This window comes from Microtus ochrogaster, chromosome 8, assembly GCF_000317375.1.
Source record: "Microtus ochrogaster isolate Prairie Vole_2 chromosome 8, MicOch1.0, whole genome shotgun sequence".
Classification (NCBI taxonomy): Eukaryota; Metazoa; Chordata; class Mammalia; order Rodentia; family Cricetidae; genus Microtus; species Microtus ochrogaster.
The window spans coordinates 28,448,859-28,466,448 of NC_022015.1; the positions used below are offsets into that span (position 1 = coordinate 28,448,859).

A 17,590-nucleotide genomic window follows, 5' to 3' on the forward strand; every position below is an offset into this window, starting at 1 on the left:
CTCCCACACATTTACATTCCAATTTGTCTGGAGGGGCCTGTGACTCTGAGGGACTCCAGTATGTGGTGGCTTCCATTTACTATGACAAGCAGAATAGAGATGACCCTCTACAGTCCTCTGGGCTCCTCTTTCTTTGCCTGTGAGTCAACATGGCCACCCAGACTCTGCTGGACTGCACAGCCAGCTTCCAGGTTGCAGGGCCTGTCTTGTGCCTGGGGAGGGTGTAAGCCTTCACGGATGAACTCACTGTGCGGCGGGCTTCTTGACCAGCGAGGACGAAACACCACCACACAAGGATTCTTCTCAGATCACGCTTTACTGGAGTGTGCTTGGTTGAGAGAGAACATGAAGCGAAGGGGGGAGAAGCGAGAGGGAGAGCATGAAGCGAAGGGGGGCAGGAAACGAGAGAGCAAGAGAGAGGCGAGAGACCCTGGGGCACTATGGCGGCTGCTTATATAGGGAATTGGCACATGGGTCGCCCTGTGATTGGCTGCCACCATCAGCTGCCACCAGACTGCATCGTGATAGGCCCAGGGACCCTTATCCACTGCGCATGCGGGAAGCAGGGGACATGCAGCTCTCAAAGGCATAGCCAAATATGGGGTTGTTTATAACCAACAAGACAGGATGTGGCGCCATCTTGTAATGGCGATCCTGTCCGGCTCACTACATCACTGGGTGAGCTTAGATATAATGCCTCCATGCTGACCCTCCCCTCTGCACACAGGCCCCAAGCAGGAGACAGTGAATGACTTCTGGAGGATGGTCTGGGAGCAGAAGTCAGCCACGATCGTCATGTTGACGAACCTGAAGGAGAGGAAGGAGGTAAGCTACCCTGCACAGACCCTGTAGCCTTTCCCTATAGCCTGACACTCACCAGCGAGGCCCTGACCCTCTGCATGGGCACCTCTCTTCCATCAGTGGGGGGCAACAGTCCTCAGGCCTTCCAGCACCCTATCTTGAAGTGAAATCTCCACCTTTCTATACTTCACTGTCTTGCTCCGGACATAAGGAATCATAGTTTCCCTTCTTTGTCCGAGGATCATCTTGGCCACCCGTAGCTCTAACCCCACTGGAGATAACAGACCTTACAGTGAAAGGCACGGGTGTGTTTTGCACCTGGTGGGCCTGGCTGCCAATGGACACCATTGCCTAGGCCTTTTCTAGACTAGAGCAATGGTCTCCAACAACAGGCTCATGGAAGGATGGCGTGTACACGATCAGCTAAGATTGAGAGGCATAGTTGCCTTGACCCTGGTAGTATCTGCTGAGCCCGAATCTCCATCCCTAGTGCCAGGACCTGGCTCAGATGCCGGCTGGAAGGGCGAGCAAAAGAGCCCTGGGACAGCTGTGGTTGGCACAGAGCTCTTTTTCCAAGCGAAAGGGGAATTGGAAGCCTTAGGGAAGCCTTCTCAGATGGGGAGACCCAGCCAGTAGACTGTGCTTCTAGCATGTTCTAGCATGAAGGCCCAGCTTGGCAGATGGTATCTGCCTGCTGGGCTCCCACCCAAGGCCCTCTGCATGCGTGGCACTAGCCTAATCCTCACATGTGCTGAGGACATGGGCAGGGCCTACAGGGTTGGGATAGAACACCCAGTTTTGGGGTGCACAGGAGAGCAAGGATGGGGCTCACTTAACAGTTAGCAGAGCACTCTGACCCCAGGGTACCTAACTGGTGGGCTCTGTGCCCAGCAGCACAGGAAAAAGTCTTCGGTGTTCATTTATAGTTTTCTGATCCAGAAAACTAGTGGGGAGAAAACAGTGGGGACGGCGTGGGGGTTGCTGCTTCTTACTTCATGACCCCTACCACCCTTGCTCTCCTTTGTCACCAACGGAAAGAGTGACACGACAGAAACAGAGCTCTCGCCATAGGCTTCCTGCCTTGTGAGGGGAGACCCCCATTCTGTAGACTGAGCCTCATCAGAGCCCTCGCATCTCTGTGACCCACTGCCGACAGAGACCGCGCCTTCCCAGGGCTGCTCCTCCCAAAGGCCACCATTGTAGCCCTGAGCCGAGGCCGAGGACCTCTGCCCTGTTGTGTCATGGTGGTGACATCCGTCTCGATCTCCCCAGGAGCCTCATGCTGTATTTTCCTGGCCTTGTGACTCAGGGCTGCCTGTTGGTTTTCTCAGTTTCCACTACCTCAGATGGAGTCATTTCTCAAGAGAGTTCCTTTTCCTTGGTGGCTTTCATTGTGGTCTTTGTTTCCTGAGCAGTATATTGCAAAACCCAACTGGCATCTTGTGACCTGAGGAGGCCTGAGGGTAGGGCAGCCAAGAGTTCCCTGGGGTCTGAGACCCCTGTTCCTCTCTTTGGAGGAGCCTTTCCAGGAATAATTGCTTGAGAGTCCTCAGAGCCCCGGAGGACCAAGATTCACCCAGACCAGACATTTTTAGTGCCACTACAGGCCACGTTCAATGCCCTGTGACTGTAGGCCAGCTTAGATCAGGATACAGGGAGGGGTGATGTTTGTCCCCTAGTGTTGTGACAAGGATGTTGGTCTCCATTGTGCCAGGCATCTTTTACTTCAGGAGCATTTTGATCCTGGAGAACAGGCCAGTTTGCTGTGCTATTCACTAGCCATTTCTAGGACAAGCCGTGAGGTCTTGAGAAGTCTGGAAGACTTACTCAATTTTAGAGACGTCTCCAAGGAAGACATTGTACAGCTCTTTGTCCTCTAGGGTGGTTCCCATTGGCCCACACGCTGTGCTAATGGACAGCTTACTGCCTGTTAGGGGCTTGGCTCAGGTAAAGAACAGCCTCTGTGGCCACGAGCACCCCATAGGTTCCCATGTTAGCGTGACCTTGTGAATGGCAGGCAGGGTGGCAAGCATGAGTAGCCTGGCCAGAAGGAAACAGAGTTCTGGGCCCCAGGCAAATGCTCAGGGAGGGCATTCTGGGGGTATTGGGGCAAGGCTCACTCAGCCAGAGGGTTGCTGGGGTCAGGCTCCCTAGCTCTGAAGGGAACAGCTTCAGCATGGACAGGCATGGCTGGAGTAATAAGATGGGAGGGATGAGATGTTACTTGTCCAACCCGAAACACTCTGGTTGGTCCCCAGTCACTTTCTTGCAGGGTGTCCTCCCAGCTCCTGGGAAGCTGACTGCTGACCTGGGTCACCTGACTTTATGCAGCTAGTGGGAGGCCATGCCTCAGACTGTATCTTGATTCTTTGCCTTCGATTGCTCCTCATAGGAAAAGTGCTACCAGTACTGGCCAGACCAGGGCTGCTGGACCTATGGGAACATCCGTGTGTGCGTGGAGGATTGCGTGGTTCTGGTGGATTACACCATCCGCAAGTTCTGCATCCATCCGGTACGCATGAATATCTCGTGTTGGCTTCTTGGGAGCTAGGTTGTTGGGGGGGGGGGGTATTTTACAATGTGAAGAGCTGCCCTGCCTCACCCTACTGCCAGCGTGGCAGGAACTCTCACAGAGGCTGTGGCTGCCGGGCTGGAACATGTGACAGACTGGGACAGAGTTAGTAGATCAAGGACCTGAATCTGCAGAGCGCTGGGCACTTTGACTCCCAGCCACTGCACTAGGTCTCCCTAGGAGGTTGCAGAGCCAGCTGGAGGGGTACGGGATTCAATGGGGAACCTTTCCCACTGCACCAAGCAGGCACTATGCTGCCAAGTTATACCCAGGGTCCAGTATGATGTCTTTCACACCGTAGCATTTGTGAAACAAGGCTGTTTGTTTGTTTTGAGATAGGGTCTCACTATGTGGTTCAGGCTGACCTAGAACACTGTGTGGAGCATACTGGCTTCAGACTTACAGAGATCTATCTGCCTCTGCCTTCCAAGTGATGGGATTAAAGATGTGAGCCACCATGTCCAGTGACAGGATTGTTTTATAATGGTGTCAAATTTATGTTCAGCATCCCTCCAACCCCAGTGTTTTTCATGCTTGTTTCAAGACAACCTTCAATATAAATGCTTGTGAACAGGACAGATGAAATGAAGACTTCAGAGATAGGCCATTTTTATCAGGAATCAAATGTAAAACAATTGGTGTGATTAGGTTGCAAAATCTCAATAAAAGTTTCTAGAAGCCACTACAGAATGTTTTTGAAAGGATGAACTGGGTGTGTGGCTCAGTGGTAGAACATGTACTTAGCATGCTCTGAGCCATCCCAAAATTATTATCCCTTGCTGGTCTGTCTCCTAGATGCATTAGAATACACATGCATGCAAGTGTGCATGAGCACAGGACACCCCCCCACACACACACACACACACATGCACAGAGTTCTAAACACACCAGTCTTGTCTTCTGCCACCATCAGACTCAGGAGAACCATGCTACAGAGGCTTGAGAGATTTCTGAGGAAGGGTCTGGGGTCTCCAGTGTATAGGCTAAGCCTTTGTCTTTTCTTCCTACACTGACTCTTTGAGACTTAAAGAATATGCTAGTGTAAAAATATTTTAATCGAAAAAATTAAAATTAAAAAAAAAGAATATGCTGGTGATGGCTCAGGTCCCCAGGAGTGAGGTGGGGCTGTCCAGACAGAGCAGGCTGGCCTACCTCACAGCTGGAGAATCTGAGCATTAAGGCCAGCTTTGGGGATGTGTGACTACTGGGATTCTGGCCTGGGAATAACCGGCAGTGGGAACTGCACACTTAATCGGTAAGGCACCCCGGTGTTCCAGGATTCTCTGTGTTCGTGGACACTGACCTGGTATGAGCCCCCCCAAACTGTCCCTCAGGAGGCGATGCTGAGTGGTCAGAGTAAGGGGGCTCCACCTCTCACTTCTCACTTCTCCCCTCTCTGTTGCAGCAACTCCCCGAGAGCTGCAAAGCCCCGCGGCTGGTCTCACAGCTCCACTTCACCAGCTGGCCTGACTTCGGGGTACCTTTCACCCCCATCGGAATGTTGAAGTTCCTGAAGAAAGTGAAGACACTCAACCCCTCACATGCCGGGCCCATTGTGGTCCACTGCAGGTATGTCAGGGAGGAGCAGGACCTTTGCAGGCAGCTGCGACTGAAGGGCTGGGGGGCGGGGCGGGGGCGGGGCTAACGGGACAGTATGGGGGAGCAGAGCTAAAGCTGGTGAACAGCAGCTATCCCACTTTGTCTCTGGAGCAAAACCCTAATGTGTAAACCTCTTCAAAGCTGAAAGGCCCAGGTTGGTGGCTGATATGGGAGCCCTGGGCAGGTCCTCTGCTTTGTCTTCTATACTACCTGGTATCCCAACGATCACTCAGTTCCCATCCCAGGACACAACCACAGTGGTAACAAGAAGTGTTTGGGAGTATGCATACAAGACACACACACACACACACACACACACACACACACACACACACACACACAGGGCTTCACAGTGGTAACAAGAAATGTTTGGGAGTATGCATACAAGATACACACACACACACACACACACACACACACACACACACACACGGCTTCAGGGTCTCTAGCCCTGAGCTAAATTACTGGGGCTGCAGTGCCCTCTGGTGGCCAAGCATAGATTTGCTCCTTATTCTCCCAAGTTGCACCCTACTTAATTTTGCCCTAGGCTGTGTCCTTTGTCCCCCAGGTTTCAGGCATCTTCCCAGGCTTGTCACTTACTTCAGGGAATGTGACTCACGAGGTGGCATCTTTCTCCTCCCTGAAGCGCGGGCGTGGGACGGACGGGCACTTTCATTGTGATCGACGCCATGATGGACATGATACACTCAGAACAGAAGGTGGATGTCTTTGAGTTTGTGTCTAGAATCCGCAATCAGCGCCCTCAGATGGTCCAGACAGATGTGAGTGGCACCTCTTCCTGCCCTGGCCTAGGCATCACAGAGCACCCAAGTGCCTTTGCCCCACTCCATGGGCCCGTTTAATTTTTATTGTTTTTGTTTTCTGTGGTTATTTTGTTGTTGCCTTGTTTTGTTTTATTTTTATAGTCCCGAGTATTGTACCGGGTCTGTCATGTGAATTCACCCTACCACTCAGCTCTAGTCTCAGCCATCTTTTCACTTCCTGATATGTAGTCGAACTGAGCTGCCCAGCCTGGCCTTGACCCAGTTCTGTAGCCTGAGCGGCCCTTGAGCTTGTGATTTTCATATCTCAGCCTCCTGAATAACTGGAATTTTAAACCTGCACCACCAGGAGGCCCAGCTTAGAGGCCTGGTTTTGATAGGCGGGTGGCCACAGGCTGTCAGCATGCCCAGTGTCCCCACACACACACTCTGTCATTACCTCCCGCAGAGTCACAAAAACTGAGGACCCTTATCCTTCGTATGTTCATATGCCACAGGGGCAGATCTAAGCAGCTGGCGTAGCCCCTGGAGCCCCCATGAAGGCAGTGGCCATCACTGTCATCTTATCGTACCCTAGACGAGCATGATCATTAACAGACTCTTGTCCTTTAGCCTTCTCTTATCAGAAGAAGTGAACCCTCCTCTGGGCTCAGGGCAGATTTGAGCAGCACCCCTGTCTCCCTGCAGGTACAGTATACATTCATCTACCAAGCCTTACTGGAATACTACCTCTATGGGGACACCGAGCTGGACGTGTCCTCCCTGGAGAGGCACCTGCAGACACTACATAGCACAGCCACCCATTTTGACAAGATCGGGCTGGAGGAAGAGTTTAGGGTAAGCGCTTCCCGGAGTCTTCCATGCCATATAAGAGCTTAGGGTGAGCGCAGCAAGGCAACTCCCTGGCCCTGGAGCGGGTGTCTGAGGAGCCTGTTGAACATGGCGTCTACTTAAGTGGAGCCTTGAGGTCAGAAAGTTAGGAGAAGGGTGTCAGGTGGTTGGCTTCTGGGAAAGACTAGCAGGGCAAGCTCCACGTGGGGTCACTTAGTCTCCCAGGGTCAAGGCAACCTCTAGAGACGGAGACAAACTTCTGCACAGGTTCCCTGCCTTAGGTCCGTCATCCTCCAACTCCCTTCCTTGGTTGCAGAAACTGACCAACGTGCGAATCATGAAGGAGAACATGAGGACGGGCAACCTGCCAGCCAACATGAAAAAGGCCCGTGTCATCCAGATCATCCCATGTAAGGCAGTGGGCATGTGGCCACAGGTCCTGAACCACCCACCTTTGAACACCATACTAGGGAGCGAGGGCCTCTGGGTCCAGTTCTGGACTCTTGGGAGCCGTGTCCAATGTCAGGAAGAAAGGACCCTCCTGGGGCCCTCGGGAAACCTCCAGAGACCCTGAGGGTTTCAGGTGGTGCCTAGAATATGGCTCAAAGGCAAGGCACGAAAGCTTTATAGGGAGGGCTCACTGGAACCTAGGAAGCTTGCCTCAGATATGACCTGGTGTCTGATCAGTGCTCTCTAGAGCCTGGAGGCACCTCCCCTACACAGGTGAGAGTAAATAGTGTGGCCAAGATCATGCACCTGTCAAGGGGTAAATCAGACCAAAAATGAATTCAGCCAAGTCCTTCAAGGGGGAAAAAACACTTGCCTTGGCGACTGCACAGCGCTGACCTAGGGTAGACTTAACGCTGGCCTGCCATCGAGGACTGAGACAACAGAGGCAAAGACCCACAGTAGCCAGAGACCCACAGCTCCCCTCCCCTCTCCTCCGTCCCCTCAGGTGAGGAAGGAAGAGAAATCTAGGCAAACACAACCAGAGAAGCGTGTGGGAAGCCACGGTTTGAAGAGAAGGCAATTCAGGTCACACACAGTGTTTCTTCACGCCCTCCGTGGAGCAGAGGCTCAGCCACCACCGTTCTCCACCATTGCATGGCTGTTAACAGGCCTTCTGCTCATTAGGGTTGCCCTTTCTCCAGAAGCAGAGAGTTCTCAGAGGCTAGGCAATCTACCCCCAGCCTCCGTCCCTTGGTTCTCTGTGGCCTCAGTGTGTTCCCCTGGCAACTTCAGCTCTTATCTGGTCACCCTCCCTTTGTTCCTAGACACAGTATTTTTTTTAAAGATTTATTTATTTATTATGTACACAGTGTTCAGCCTTCATGTATTCCAGAGAGGGCACCAGATCTCATTACAGATGGTTGTGAGCCACCATGTGGTTGCTGGGAATTGAACTCAGGACCTCCGGAAGAGCAGTCAGTGCTCTTAACCTCTGAGCCATCTCTCCAGCCCCTAGACACAGTATTTTTAATGCTTCTATAGGGGAACATATTTCAGTGATTCATGACAAATGAACATGATAACTGGATTGTTGACAGAACTTCCCCGAACCACTTTATGAACCTGCTGGATAACGGGAAGGTTCCTTAAAGTTGGTTTTAGTAAGAGTCTTGGTCTGTGCCTCAGTTTCTTTACCTGTTGCTGTAATGAAAGGCCTGATTAAAAAGAAAAAACAAAAACAAAACAAAACAAAAAAAAACAGTCTAAGTCAGAGTTGATTCTGGCCTATGGTTCCAGGGTGGGGTGTGGAGTAGGGAGAGTCAAGGCAGCGGGAGCGTGAAGCAGCTGCGCATATGACATCCACAGGAAGCGAGCAAAGCAATGAGCGTACACTGCTTTCTCCACTTACATAGTCTAGGATTTCCTTGCCAGAGAATGGCTCTGCCCACGATTAATATGGGTCTTCATGTCAGTTAATGTAGACAAGGTAACCCCCACACTTTGCCCAGAGGCCCATCTCCTTGTGAGCCCTGATCTGTCAAGCTGACGATTAACCTTGGCCATGGTGGTCTATAAGGCCGGGTTGAATCTCCACTAACAGAGGAAATCCTGCTTTGCAGATGACTTCAACCGGGTGATCCTCTCCATGAAAAGAGGACAAGAGTATACAGACTATATCAACGCGTCCTTCATAGACGTATGTATTGCAGCCCCGTATGTGTTTGGTGCAACATGGGACTCCCTCCTGTACGAACATATGCCCTTGAGTGTGAACACTGCTTTACACGCGATAAGGAGCATCGGCACACGATTTTCCTGGCAGAATTACTTGTTCTTAAAATAACGAATAGTGAGCCAAGTCTGCTAGTACACACCTGTAATCCCAACACTCGGGAATTAGAGACAGGAATACCAGGAGTTCAAAGCTAGCCTCAGCTACATAGGGATTTTGAGACCAGCCTGTACTACATGAGACCCCGCTTCCAAAATTCAAAATAAGGGAAAGCTGGCTTATCAGCTAAGAACACTCGCTGCTCCTGCAGAGGGCCTGAGTTTGGTTTGCTATCCCCATGGGGTGACTCATAACCACTGGAACACCAGAGCTGAAACTGTCTTTTGGTCTCCACAGGCACCAGGCATGTTCATGGTACACATACATACATACATACATGTAGGCAAACACTCATAGACATAAAATTAAAAGGCAGTACATCTTTAAAAGACAGAAATCAAGCAATATTGAGCTCTGGAATTGGGGCTTGTCTCATTGCTGACGACTTGGCCGTTTCCACATAACCTCTGAAGGATGGCTTCTCCGCGTTGGCATATTATGACACCACAGTTGTGTGTGTAGAACATGTGTTGGCTCTTGAGTGATGTCTGCGACTTTAACCCACATAGACTGGGTGATCATCTGACTGGGGACACATGGGGGCCGGGCTCCATGCACAGTGGAGTTGGAAGAGAAAGAGAAAAGAAAGAAGCTTGTGGCCCACGGCCTATTAGCGCTCTGTCTACACTTGAGGGGACAGATGGAGGTGTTGAGACTAGAAGTCCCCTGTTCCAGCTCTACACCCAGGCCCTCTGCATCACTTCAATGGGAATCTAACTGTGACGCACGAAAGCCCATTAGAATCAAGGCCACTGAGTGCCGTCCTGGTAACCTGGAGCCTTTGGTAGCCCCTAGAGATGGCCTCAGCTCCTGAAGGCAAGACATGTACAGCACCCAGATAAAGTGGCATTTCCTGCTTCATGGGTGTGTCCGTGAGCTGTATACGCCTGTGACAGGCCCTGGAATGTTGGAGGTGCTGACATCACCCCTAGGCTATCCTGAGGGCCTGTGGAGGTGCCAGCTCTGGAGACAGGTAGCTCACCCCTAACCTCTGCTTCCTCCAAGGGCTATAGGCAGAAGGACTACTTCATGGCCACACAGGGGCCCCTGGCTCACACAGTCGAGGACTTCTGGAGGATGGTGTGGGAGTGGAAGTCACACACAATCGTCATGCTGACTGAGGTGCAGGAGAGGGAGCAGGTGAGCAGGGCATCTGTGCACAGGGTGGATGTGAAGAGGTTAGCTAACGATATGTTGCCTCAGCAGTGTGGGGCCTGTGAACACAGGGGTGAGATCAAGCCAGGAGGGCTGAAGAGGGAGGGAGAGACAGAGGGAGAGACAGAGGGAAGGAGGTAGGGATTAAGAGAAGAAGAAAGGGGGGGAGGGTTGAACAGATGGAGAGAGGGAGGCTGGGATGATTGAGCTCTTACAAGGCAAATAGCCTCGGCCTTATGCATCTTTACACTTGCCTTGATGTTCCACTCTTTTTTTTTTTAAATGTCAAGGTCACAGCCTGTACCTGCAAAAGGCATTTACTTACTGTTTGCAAGACATAAAGGCAGGCATTGATCTACGCCCCTGGCTGTTGTCCTAATGAAGTTAGATGACTTTGGCATTTCTTTTTTCCCAGACATCCACGTGTGGCCTGATGTCACAAGCCCCCCACCCAAAATATGCTTTACTAGTATCAAGTATCTCTGTAAGTGCTACCCCAAGATATGGCCATGACCCTGAATCTGTGTTTCGATTTTTTTTTTTTTTTTTTGCTTTAAAAAATAAACCTGGAGCTGGAGAGATGGCTTTTTGTTTGAGCATTAGCAGCTCTTCCAGAGGTCCAGAGTTCATTTCCCAGCAACCACAAGATGGCTCTCAGCCATCTATAATGGGATCTGATGCCCTCTTCTGGCCTGCAGGTGTATATGTAGATAGAGTATCATATACATAAAATAAATCTTTTTAAAAATGTAAACCAACCAACCAACAAACTTTACCAAGCTTCACCCAGGAAGCATCCCATCTTTTTTAAGGGAACAGTTGCTAGGGTTTAATGTGTTCATAGTGTGGGGCAAACATATCTTCTGTCAAACTCCAGGTCAAGGTCACCACCTCAAAAAGAAACCCAGTTCATTAACACAGTCACCTCCTCCCTCTCTGTCCCAGTGCCAGACGACCCCTGCTCAGTTCCCTGACTCTGTTGACTTGCTTTGCTGGACACTGCTCTAAAATGCAGGCACACAGTATGTGCTGTTTCAGGAGTGACTCATCATTTGCCATCATGTGGTCAAGGCTCATTCATTTGTAGCATAAATCTGGAAGGCTGAACTTCATTCTTTTTTAACTTCGTTCGTAACATAGATAAACAATGTATCTTGTTCATATCCCGCCAATTCCCCTTCCCTCTTCATCTCTCTTCCCTCAGATATCCCCATCACGTCCCCCTTCTCCTCTCCTTTCCTTTTCTTGTAACCCACTGAGTCCTGATTAATTCTGCCTATTGGAATGTGGACTGGTTTTGTTAGCTCGCTTTTGAGTGGGTCTTGAGTGAGTTCACGAAAGGAATGGCAGAGTTTCATGCGCTCCCCCTTCCCCATCTTCTGGCTCCTAAATTCTGACTGCCTCCGCTTCTCTGGCATTCCTTCCCTGAGCCTTGGTGAGGCCCGGATGGGGCAGGGTTGATACAGGTGTCCCCTGTAAAGCTGAGCACTCAGTGCAGACTTCTTCTTTATTGACAATATTCTGTCATGTGAATGGCTATGCAGCTTGTGTTTCCCTGTTCACCAGCTGACGGACACTTGTGCTGTTTCCACTTTGGGGCTGTTGGGATCCTGCTGCTGTGGATGTTTCTGATCAAGTTTTTGTGCAGGTGTAACTTTTGTGTTTCTCATCTACACACCTGTGAGCGAAATCACCTCCTTACACTGTAACTCCGTATCATAAACTTTTCATCATCTGATACTTTCAAGATTTTTTTTTTAAATTATGTGCTCAGGAGGCGGCGGGGGCGGGGGGGGGTGCTTATGAGTGCAGGAACTCACAAAGACCAGAAGAGGGAGTCAGATCCCCTAGAGCTGGAGTTATAGGTAACAGCTGAGTTGCCTGATAGGGGTTTGAGAAGCTTCTGGTCCTCTGAAAAGAACAGTGCCTGCTCTTAGCCTTTGCCCCATCCTCATTTACACCCCATCTCAGTGTTCAAAGGCCCTGTTTGTCCACAGTCTTGACAACACTGTGTTTTGTCTCTTGATTAAAGCTATCCTAGTGGATATAATATTTGTTTTGTTGTGGGTGGGGGTGGGGGGTTGAATCTACTGGACATGGTAGCAATACCTGTAATCCCAGCACTTGGGAAGCGGCGGCAGGAGGATTAGAGAATTGCTTTTATCCTCTGCTACAAGATAAATTCAAGTATAGGCAATAAACCAAGGTGAGGGGACACTTTTAATATATTCATGCCTAAAGAAACAGTTAGTTTATTCTGTTTGTATTACAACTTTGTATAAAGAATTCCATTGTGTGTAGTCTTCTGATACTTGATTTTTCTAGATTGAATAGAGATTTTGTTATTTTTCTACCCTTATGTCTGCTGCTATGACTCAGCCACTATTTCCTTGTAGTCTGTAAAAAAAACAAAAAAAACAAAAAAAAAAACCATCCTGCATCCACTTCTTCAGTCCTTCCTACATCCTTGATAGTGGGACCAATTCTGTTGCTTGATAAACAGTGATGACATGCATCTTGTTACCAGTGGTTAGCAGGTGCCAGGTAGACAAACGTCAGATTGCAGATTGTCCAAGAGTGAGAATTCACTTGCTGTCCAAAGGGTTTTTTAAAGTGAGTATCAGCGAGGAATAAGACGTATTCATCGGCCTGCCTAGTGTTCTGAGAGTGCCTGGAGTTGTCAGGCACCCTGATCCTTGCTAAATGAATGTTAGTTTAGCTTTTTGTTTCTTTGATTGGCATCTCTCATTCCTACAAGGTGGAACACCACCTTACATATCTACGGATGTCTTCTTTCTTGCATAAAATGTTTCCCCTTGCTTTTTTACCTCTGTTATTATTATTTTTCTCATTGCTGTAACTGCAAAAAAGGCACCTGAAAAAAAAAAAACAGCTTAAGGAAAGAAAGATTTACTTGGGATCATGAATCCAAGGAAAAGCCATCATGGCAGCCGGAGCACAAGGCATCCGTTCCCATTGCTTCTGCAGTCAGGAAGCAGACAGATGCGCACATGTGATCCCCTCACTTCCTCTTGTCCATTCATTCTGGTACTCCAGCCTATGGGGTGATGCCATCTATAGTCAAAGTGTGCTTCCCTCCGTCAGTTGAATCTTTCTGGACACAACCCCACCAGAGACTTGGTGTGTCTCCAAGGTGATTCTAAACCCCATCAACGTGTCCATCAAGATTAGCCATCAGGCATCGAAGCACCTGTTTTCCTAGTGGGCTGTTTGCTTTGTTATTGCTCTAAGAGTTCTTCATATATGGCCGACGCTCATCCTGTGCTGGCTTCAGGTGACGAGCACCTTGCTGCCATCATCAGCATCCTCTTACTCTTTGTATGATGGGTGTCAACCAAGCAAAGTGAACTTCTTTGGAAGCTGTTGTTTCTGTCTTTTGCCTCAGGAATGGTTCAATCTTTTCTGCCTTCGTATTTAGTGAGACACAAAAAATGTTCTTCAAAGTAAAAGAATATTCCAGGTCAAGTAAAAATGCAGGGTAGTGTTGATCGTTCACTGCCCCGATTATAGGGGACGCTTCAGTGTTCATGTCAGCCTTGCGCAGTGAGCCTGGGATTACATCTTCCAGTTCCAGTGTTGTTAGACTTTCTTTGGATTGCCAGCTCTCCAGTAATGACACAGAAACATATTATTAATTACGAAAGCTTGGCCTTAGCTTAGGCTTTGCCCCAACTAACTCCTATAACTTAAATTAACTCGTTTCTATCAATCCATGTTCTACCAGGCAGCTCAGTTACCTCTTCTCTATACCATCAGTGGTTCGTCAGTGTCTCCTAGCGTCTCTCATGTGCCTAGATTCACCTAGATGGAGTTCCCCTTTCCACACAGAACCTGCCTAGCTATTGGCCATTGAGCTCTTTATTAAACCAATCACAGTGACACGTCACACGTGTGAACAAATACTCCATGACATTCCACCCACTAAGTCTTCCGTCCTCTCAAGTATCATAGTTCCATAGATCAGCGTCTTTCCAGACCTGATCTCTGCTCACGTCAACAGACACTGACAGATTCATATCCATGTTCACATAAGATTTTCTGGTCACAGGAAATGGCCCAACATCCATTCTGCACTGTAAGTGGCCACAGCCGAACATCTTATTTTGTCTCCCCTAGGATAAATGCTATCAGTATTGGCCAACGGAGGGCTCGGTGACACATGGCGATATAACCATAGAAATAAAGAGTGACACCCTGTCTGAAGCCATCAGCATACGGGACTTCCTGGTTACTTTTAAACAGGTATTATGGCTGTGATTCCCCCAAACTCTAGTGGACCTCAGGAAGCACACCACTCCATTTGTGCTTACTGCTCCATCAGGGCAGACCCTGTACCTGTCACCATCCACCTGTTCCTAAGTCCCAGGGAACCATGAGGGGCCAGTGGAGCAGCTGGCAATAGGCATCCTATGAAACTCTGGTTCTGTGGTCACCTGCCTCTTGCTGAAGGATGAGTCTGATGACAAAGAGGTTAATTTACTGGACCTTGCTATCTCGCACCGCTTCTGGGGAGAGTGACCGTAGCTGGGGTTGGAGGAAATAAGGCCCTGAAGGAAGGTAGACAGGCTTCTTAGGTAGGCCCCTTCCAGAACCTCTCACTGTCCCTGTCCATACTGGACCTTGAACCCTAACCACACAAAGTCTGGGCTGTCTGGCACAGTGAGAGACAGAGGAGTTCCCAAGCTGCACTCAATTCTGAACTGAGACAATCGGTTCAGGAAAGCTGCACCTGTGCCAATGCTTGTTCCCTCGGGCCCAGCAGGGGGCTGCCCGAGTCCCTGGGCTTACCTCCAGCCCATGATGGGAACCCGGAGCCAAGAAACCTGAGTCTTATCACATTTATTCACTTGGCAAGTGAAGCCACCAAGGCCCCCCAAAAGGGCTGGGCAGAGCCTAGTGGGGGGTCTAGAAGAAAGCATAGTCATGGCTAGCCAGGACCCTGGCCTGCCTAGGTGGGGCTTTGAGACCCGGAAGGACCCGTGGGCAGGCAGGCAGATATCTGGCAGGATGTGGGCCAGTTTTCACCAGACTTCTCCCCGGTCTGTAGCCCCTGGCCCGCCAGGAAGAGCAAGTCCGCATGGTGAGACAGTTCCATTTCCATGGCTGGCCTGAGGTTGGAATCCCAGCCGAGGGCAAAGGCATGATCGACCTCATCGCAGCCGTGCAGAAGCAGCAGCAGCAGACCGGCAACCACCCCATCACCGTGCACTGCAGGTGAGCTGCCCCTCCCCCACGGCGCCCTGTCTTGGCAGGCCAGCCAAAGCAGCCGGAATGTGTCTAGAGACCTACTTTGCCACTAGGGGGCGCTGGAGAGTTGCTCTCGGGGGATTGTTTCCCTAGACTGTCACCTTCCTTCCCTTTCATCCATGCACATAAAACTTCCCAGATGTGCATAAATGCCAGTTCATTACGCATGCAGAACACATATTCCAGGAGGATTCAGAATGGGCACAGGGTACTATGTCTTGTTGAAGTCACATGAATGTCCCAGGAAAAGTCCTCAGATGTCCTTCCGGAATTCAGCTAGCCCGTGTCAACTCTAGCAGGCAGCTCTGGCTCTGGCTGCCCCACCCCTACTGACCTCCCCAATGTAGATGAATGATAGCACAGGATGGAATATGAGGACCCATTGAACATGAAGTTACATAAGTGTAAGCCATGAAGGTCAGAGGTCAAGCCCAGGTGTCGTACCTCAGGTGTGAACCACCTTCATTTGGTTTCCTCTTTACTGATTAAGCTATGTTGGTTGGCCAGGGAGCCCAGGGCATGCTTTTTTCATGGAGCATCTGGGGACTGAACTCAAGTATCAGACAGCCAATACTTTCCCGACTGAAGCATCTCCCCAGACCCTAGTCTTGGATCTCCAAAGTAAGACTCTTCCAACACTCATAATACTCACAATCAGGCTCAAGGGTAGAGACATATTCCTGTTGTCTCTAGAGATGGCAACTAGCCATGCCTATGCCAGCATCATATAGAGAAAGAGTGGATGTGTGACAGACCCCTAACTCCCCTACATCCCTGGCTGGGTAGGTCCTGTCAGAACTATGCTACCTACTGTAGTGATCTTGGCCACACTTGCAAAGCCCTGGCAAGCAGCAGTTTAAGATGCTTGGGGGGAGGGGGTGATTCTCATTAGCTGTTGGGGCTGTGCTTCTTTCATTTCCTGAACATTTGACTCACTTTAGGACACTCTTAATTTCTACCCATTACCCTATCCCGATTCCAAGGAGCCCCCCCCTCGGCCCCCGTTTAATGGAAGGGATGGATACTCTCCCTATGTGGATAACCCACCTAGCGTATTCCACATCTGGCCAGCAAAGTGTCGCTCACATCTCAGTTTTTAGTCCCAGGAGCCTTTCTGGCCCTCCCTGACAAGGAAGTAGAAATAAGTGTCTCTTTGCTCTGCGATGCTGGAGATAAGTTCTACAAGCCTGGGGCAGCAGGTGGCAGCCATGGGGAACCACAACAGTAAGTCCTGAAGGTCAGAGGAAGCCCACATTTGTGGAGATTCCAAGAGGCCCAAGGACAGCCATGCCCTAGCAGAGGCCACTAGAAAAGGTACCCTTCTTTAGCCTCTCCCAGACCCCTTCTGAGAGGCCTGGCTCATCAGGCCAAGGACCATCAGGGGAGCTCACTGTTCCTAGCAGAGAACTTCCTATCATGCCACTCCTGAAACACCACCTTTAGGTGCCAATATTACTCCAGAATCTAGGCCTTGTCATTAGTCATTAGCCAGGATCTCTTCTCCTTATACCTAACAGAAAAGGTTAGCATTTCTAATGCATCCTAGGCAATGCTGAGCTGACTGGCAGGCAGGGGACCATACTTTTTGTAAGTACCACTGAAAAGCCTCTGTGTTGTCCCCATATACAACATACATATGTTGTAAGTATGCTGACTACTTACCATGCTTAGGGAGGCAAGCAGGGTTCTGTTTGCTGTTTCTTGGTGTATTATGTGTATAAGCGATCCTTTAAGCTACACTCGAGGGGCTTAGGGGATGGCTCAGTCAAGATAGTGTTTTGCTGTGCGAGCGTGAGCCTTTACTACATGAAAAGCCTTGTGAGGTGGTGCACATCTGTCCTCCTCAGTGCTAGTAAGGCATAGACAAGCTCATCCCTGGGAGCCTGGAGACCAGCCAGTCTAGCCATGGTAGTGAGCTCCAGGTTCTGTGAAAAAAGGTGGAAAGCTCCAGGGTAAGAGGACAAGCATAGTCCTCTGGCCTCTACATGCATGCACACACACATGCATATGCACACACAAGCATATACACACACACAAGCATATGCACACACACATAAATATGCACACACACAAGCATATGTACACACATATGCATATGCACACACACAAGCATATGCACATACACAAGCATATGCACACACACAATCATATGCACACACATGCATATGCACACACAAGCATATACACACACAAGCATATGCACACACATGCATATGCACACACACAAGCATATGCGCACAC

At 49.8% G+C, this 17,590-nt stretch overlaps 1 protein-coding gene across 1 annotated transcript in view; it reads left to right on the top strand.

Moving 5' to 3' along the window:
- Ptpre (protein tyrosine phosphatase, receptor type E) overlaps positions 1-17,590 on the top strand; it is a 148,691-nt gene that overhangs the window by 127,477 nt on the left and 3,624 nt on the right. The window contains exons 10-19 of the mRNA XM_005351420.3: positions 728-825; positions 3,194-3,313; positions 4,779-4,942; positions 5,619-5,754; positions 6,442-6,591; positions 6,902-6,995; positions 8,655-8,731; positions 9,932-10,066; positions 14,219-14,344; positions 15,150-15,316. Coding sequence (XP_005351477.1) covers positions 728-825; positions 3,194-3,313; positions 4,779-4,942; positions 5,619-5,754; positions 6,442-6,591; positions 6,902-6,995; positions 8,655-8,731; positions 9,932-10,066; positions 14,219-14,344; positions 15,150-15,316 — 1,267 coding nt within the window. The remainder of the gene's footprint in view (positions 1-727; positions 826-3,193; positions 3,314-4,778; positions 4,943-5,618; positions 5,755-6,441; positions 6,592-6,901; positions 6,996-8,654; positions 8,732-9,931; positions 10,067-14,218; positions 14,345-15,149; positions 15,317-17,590) is intronic.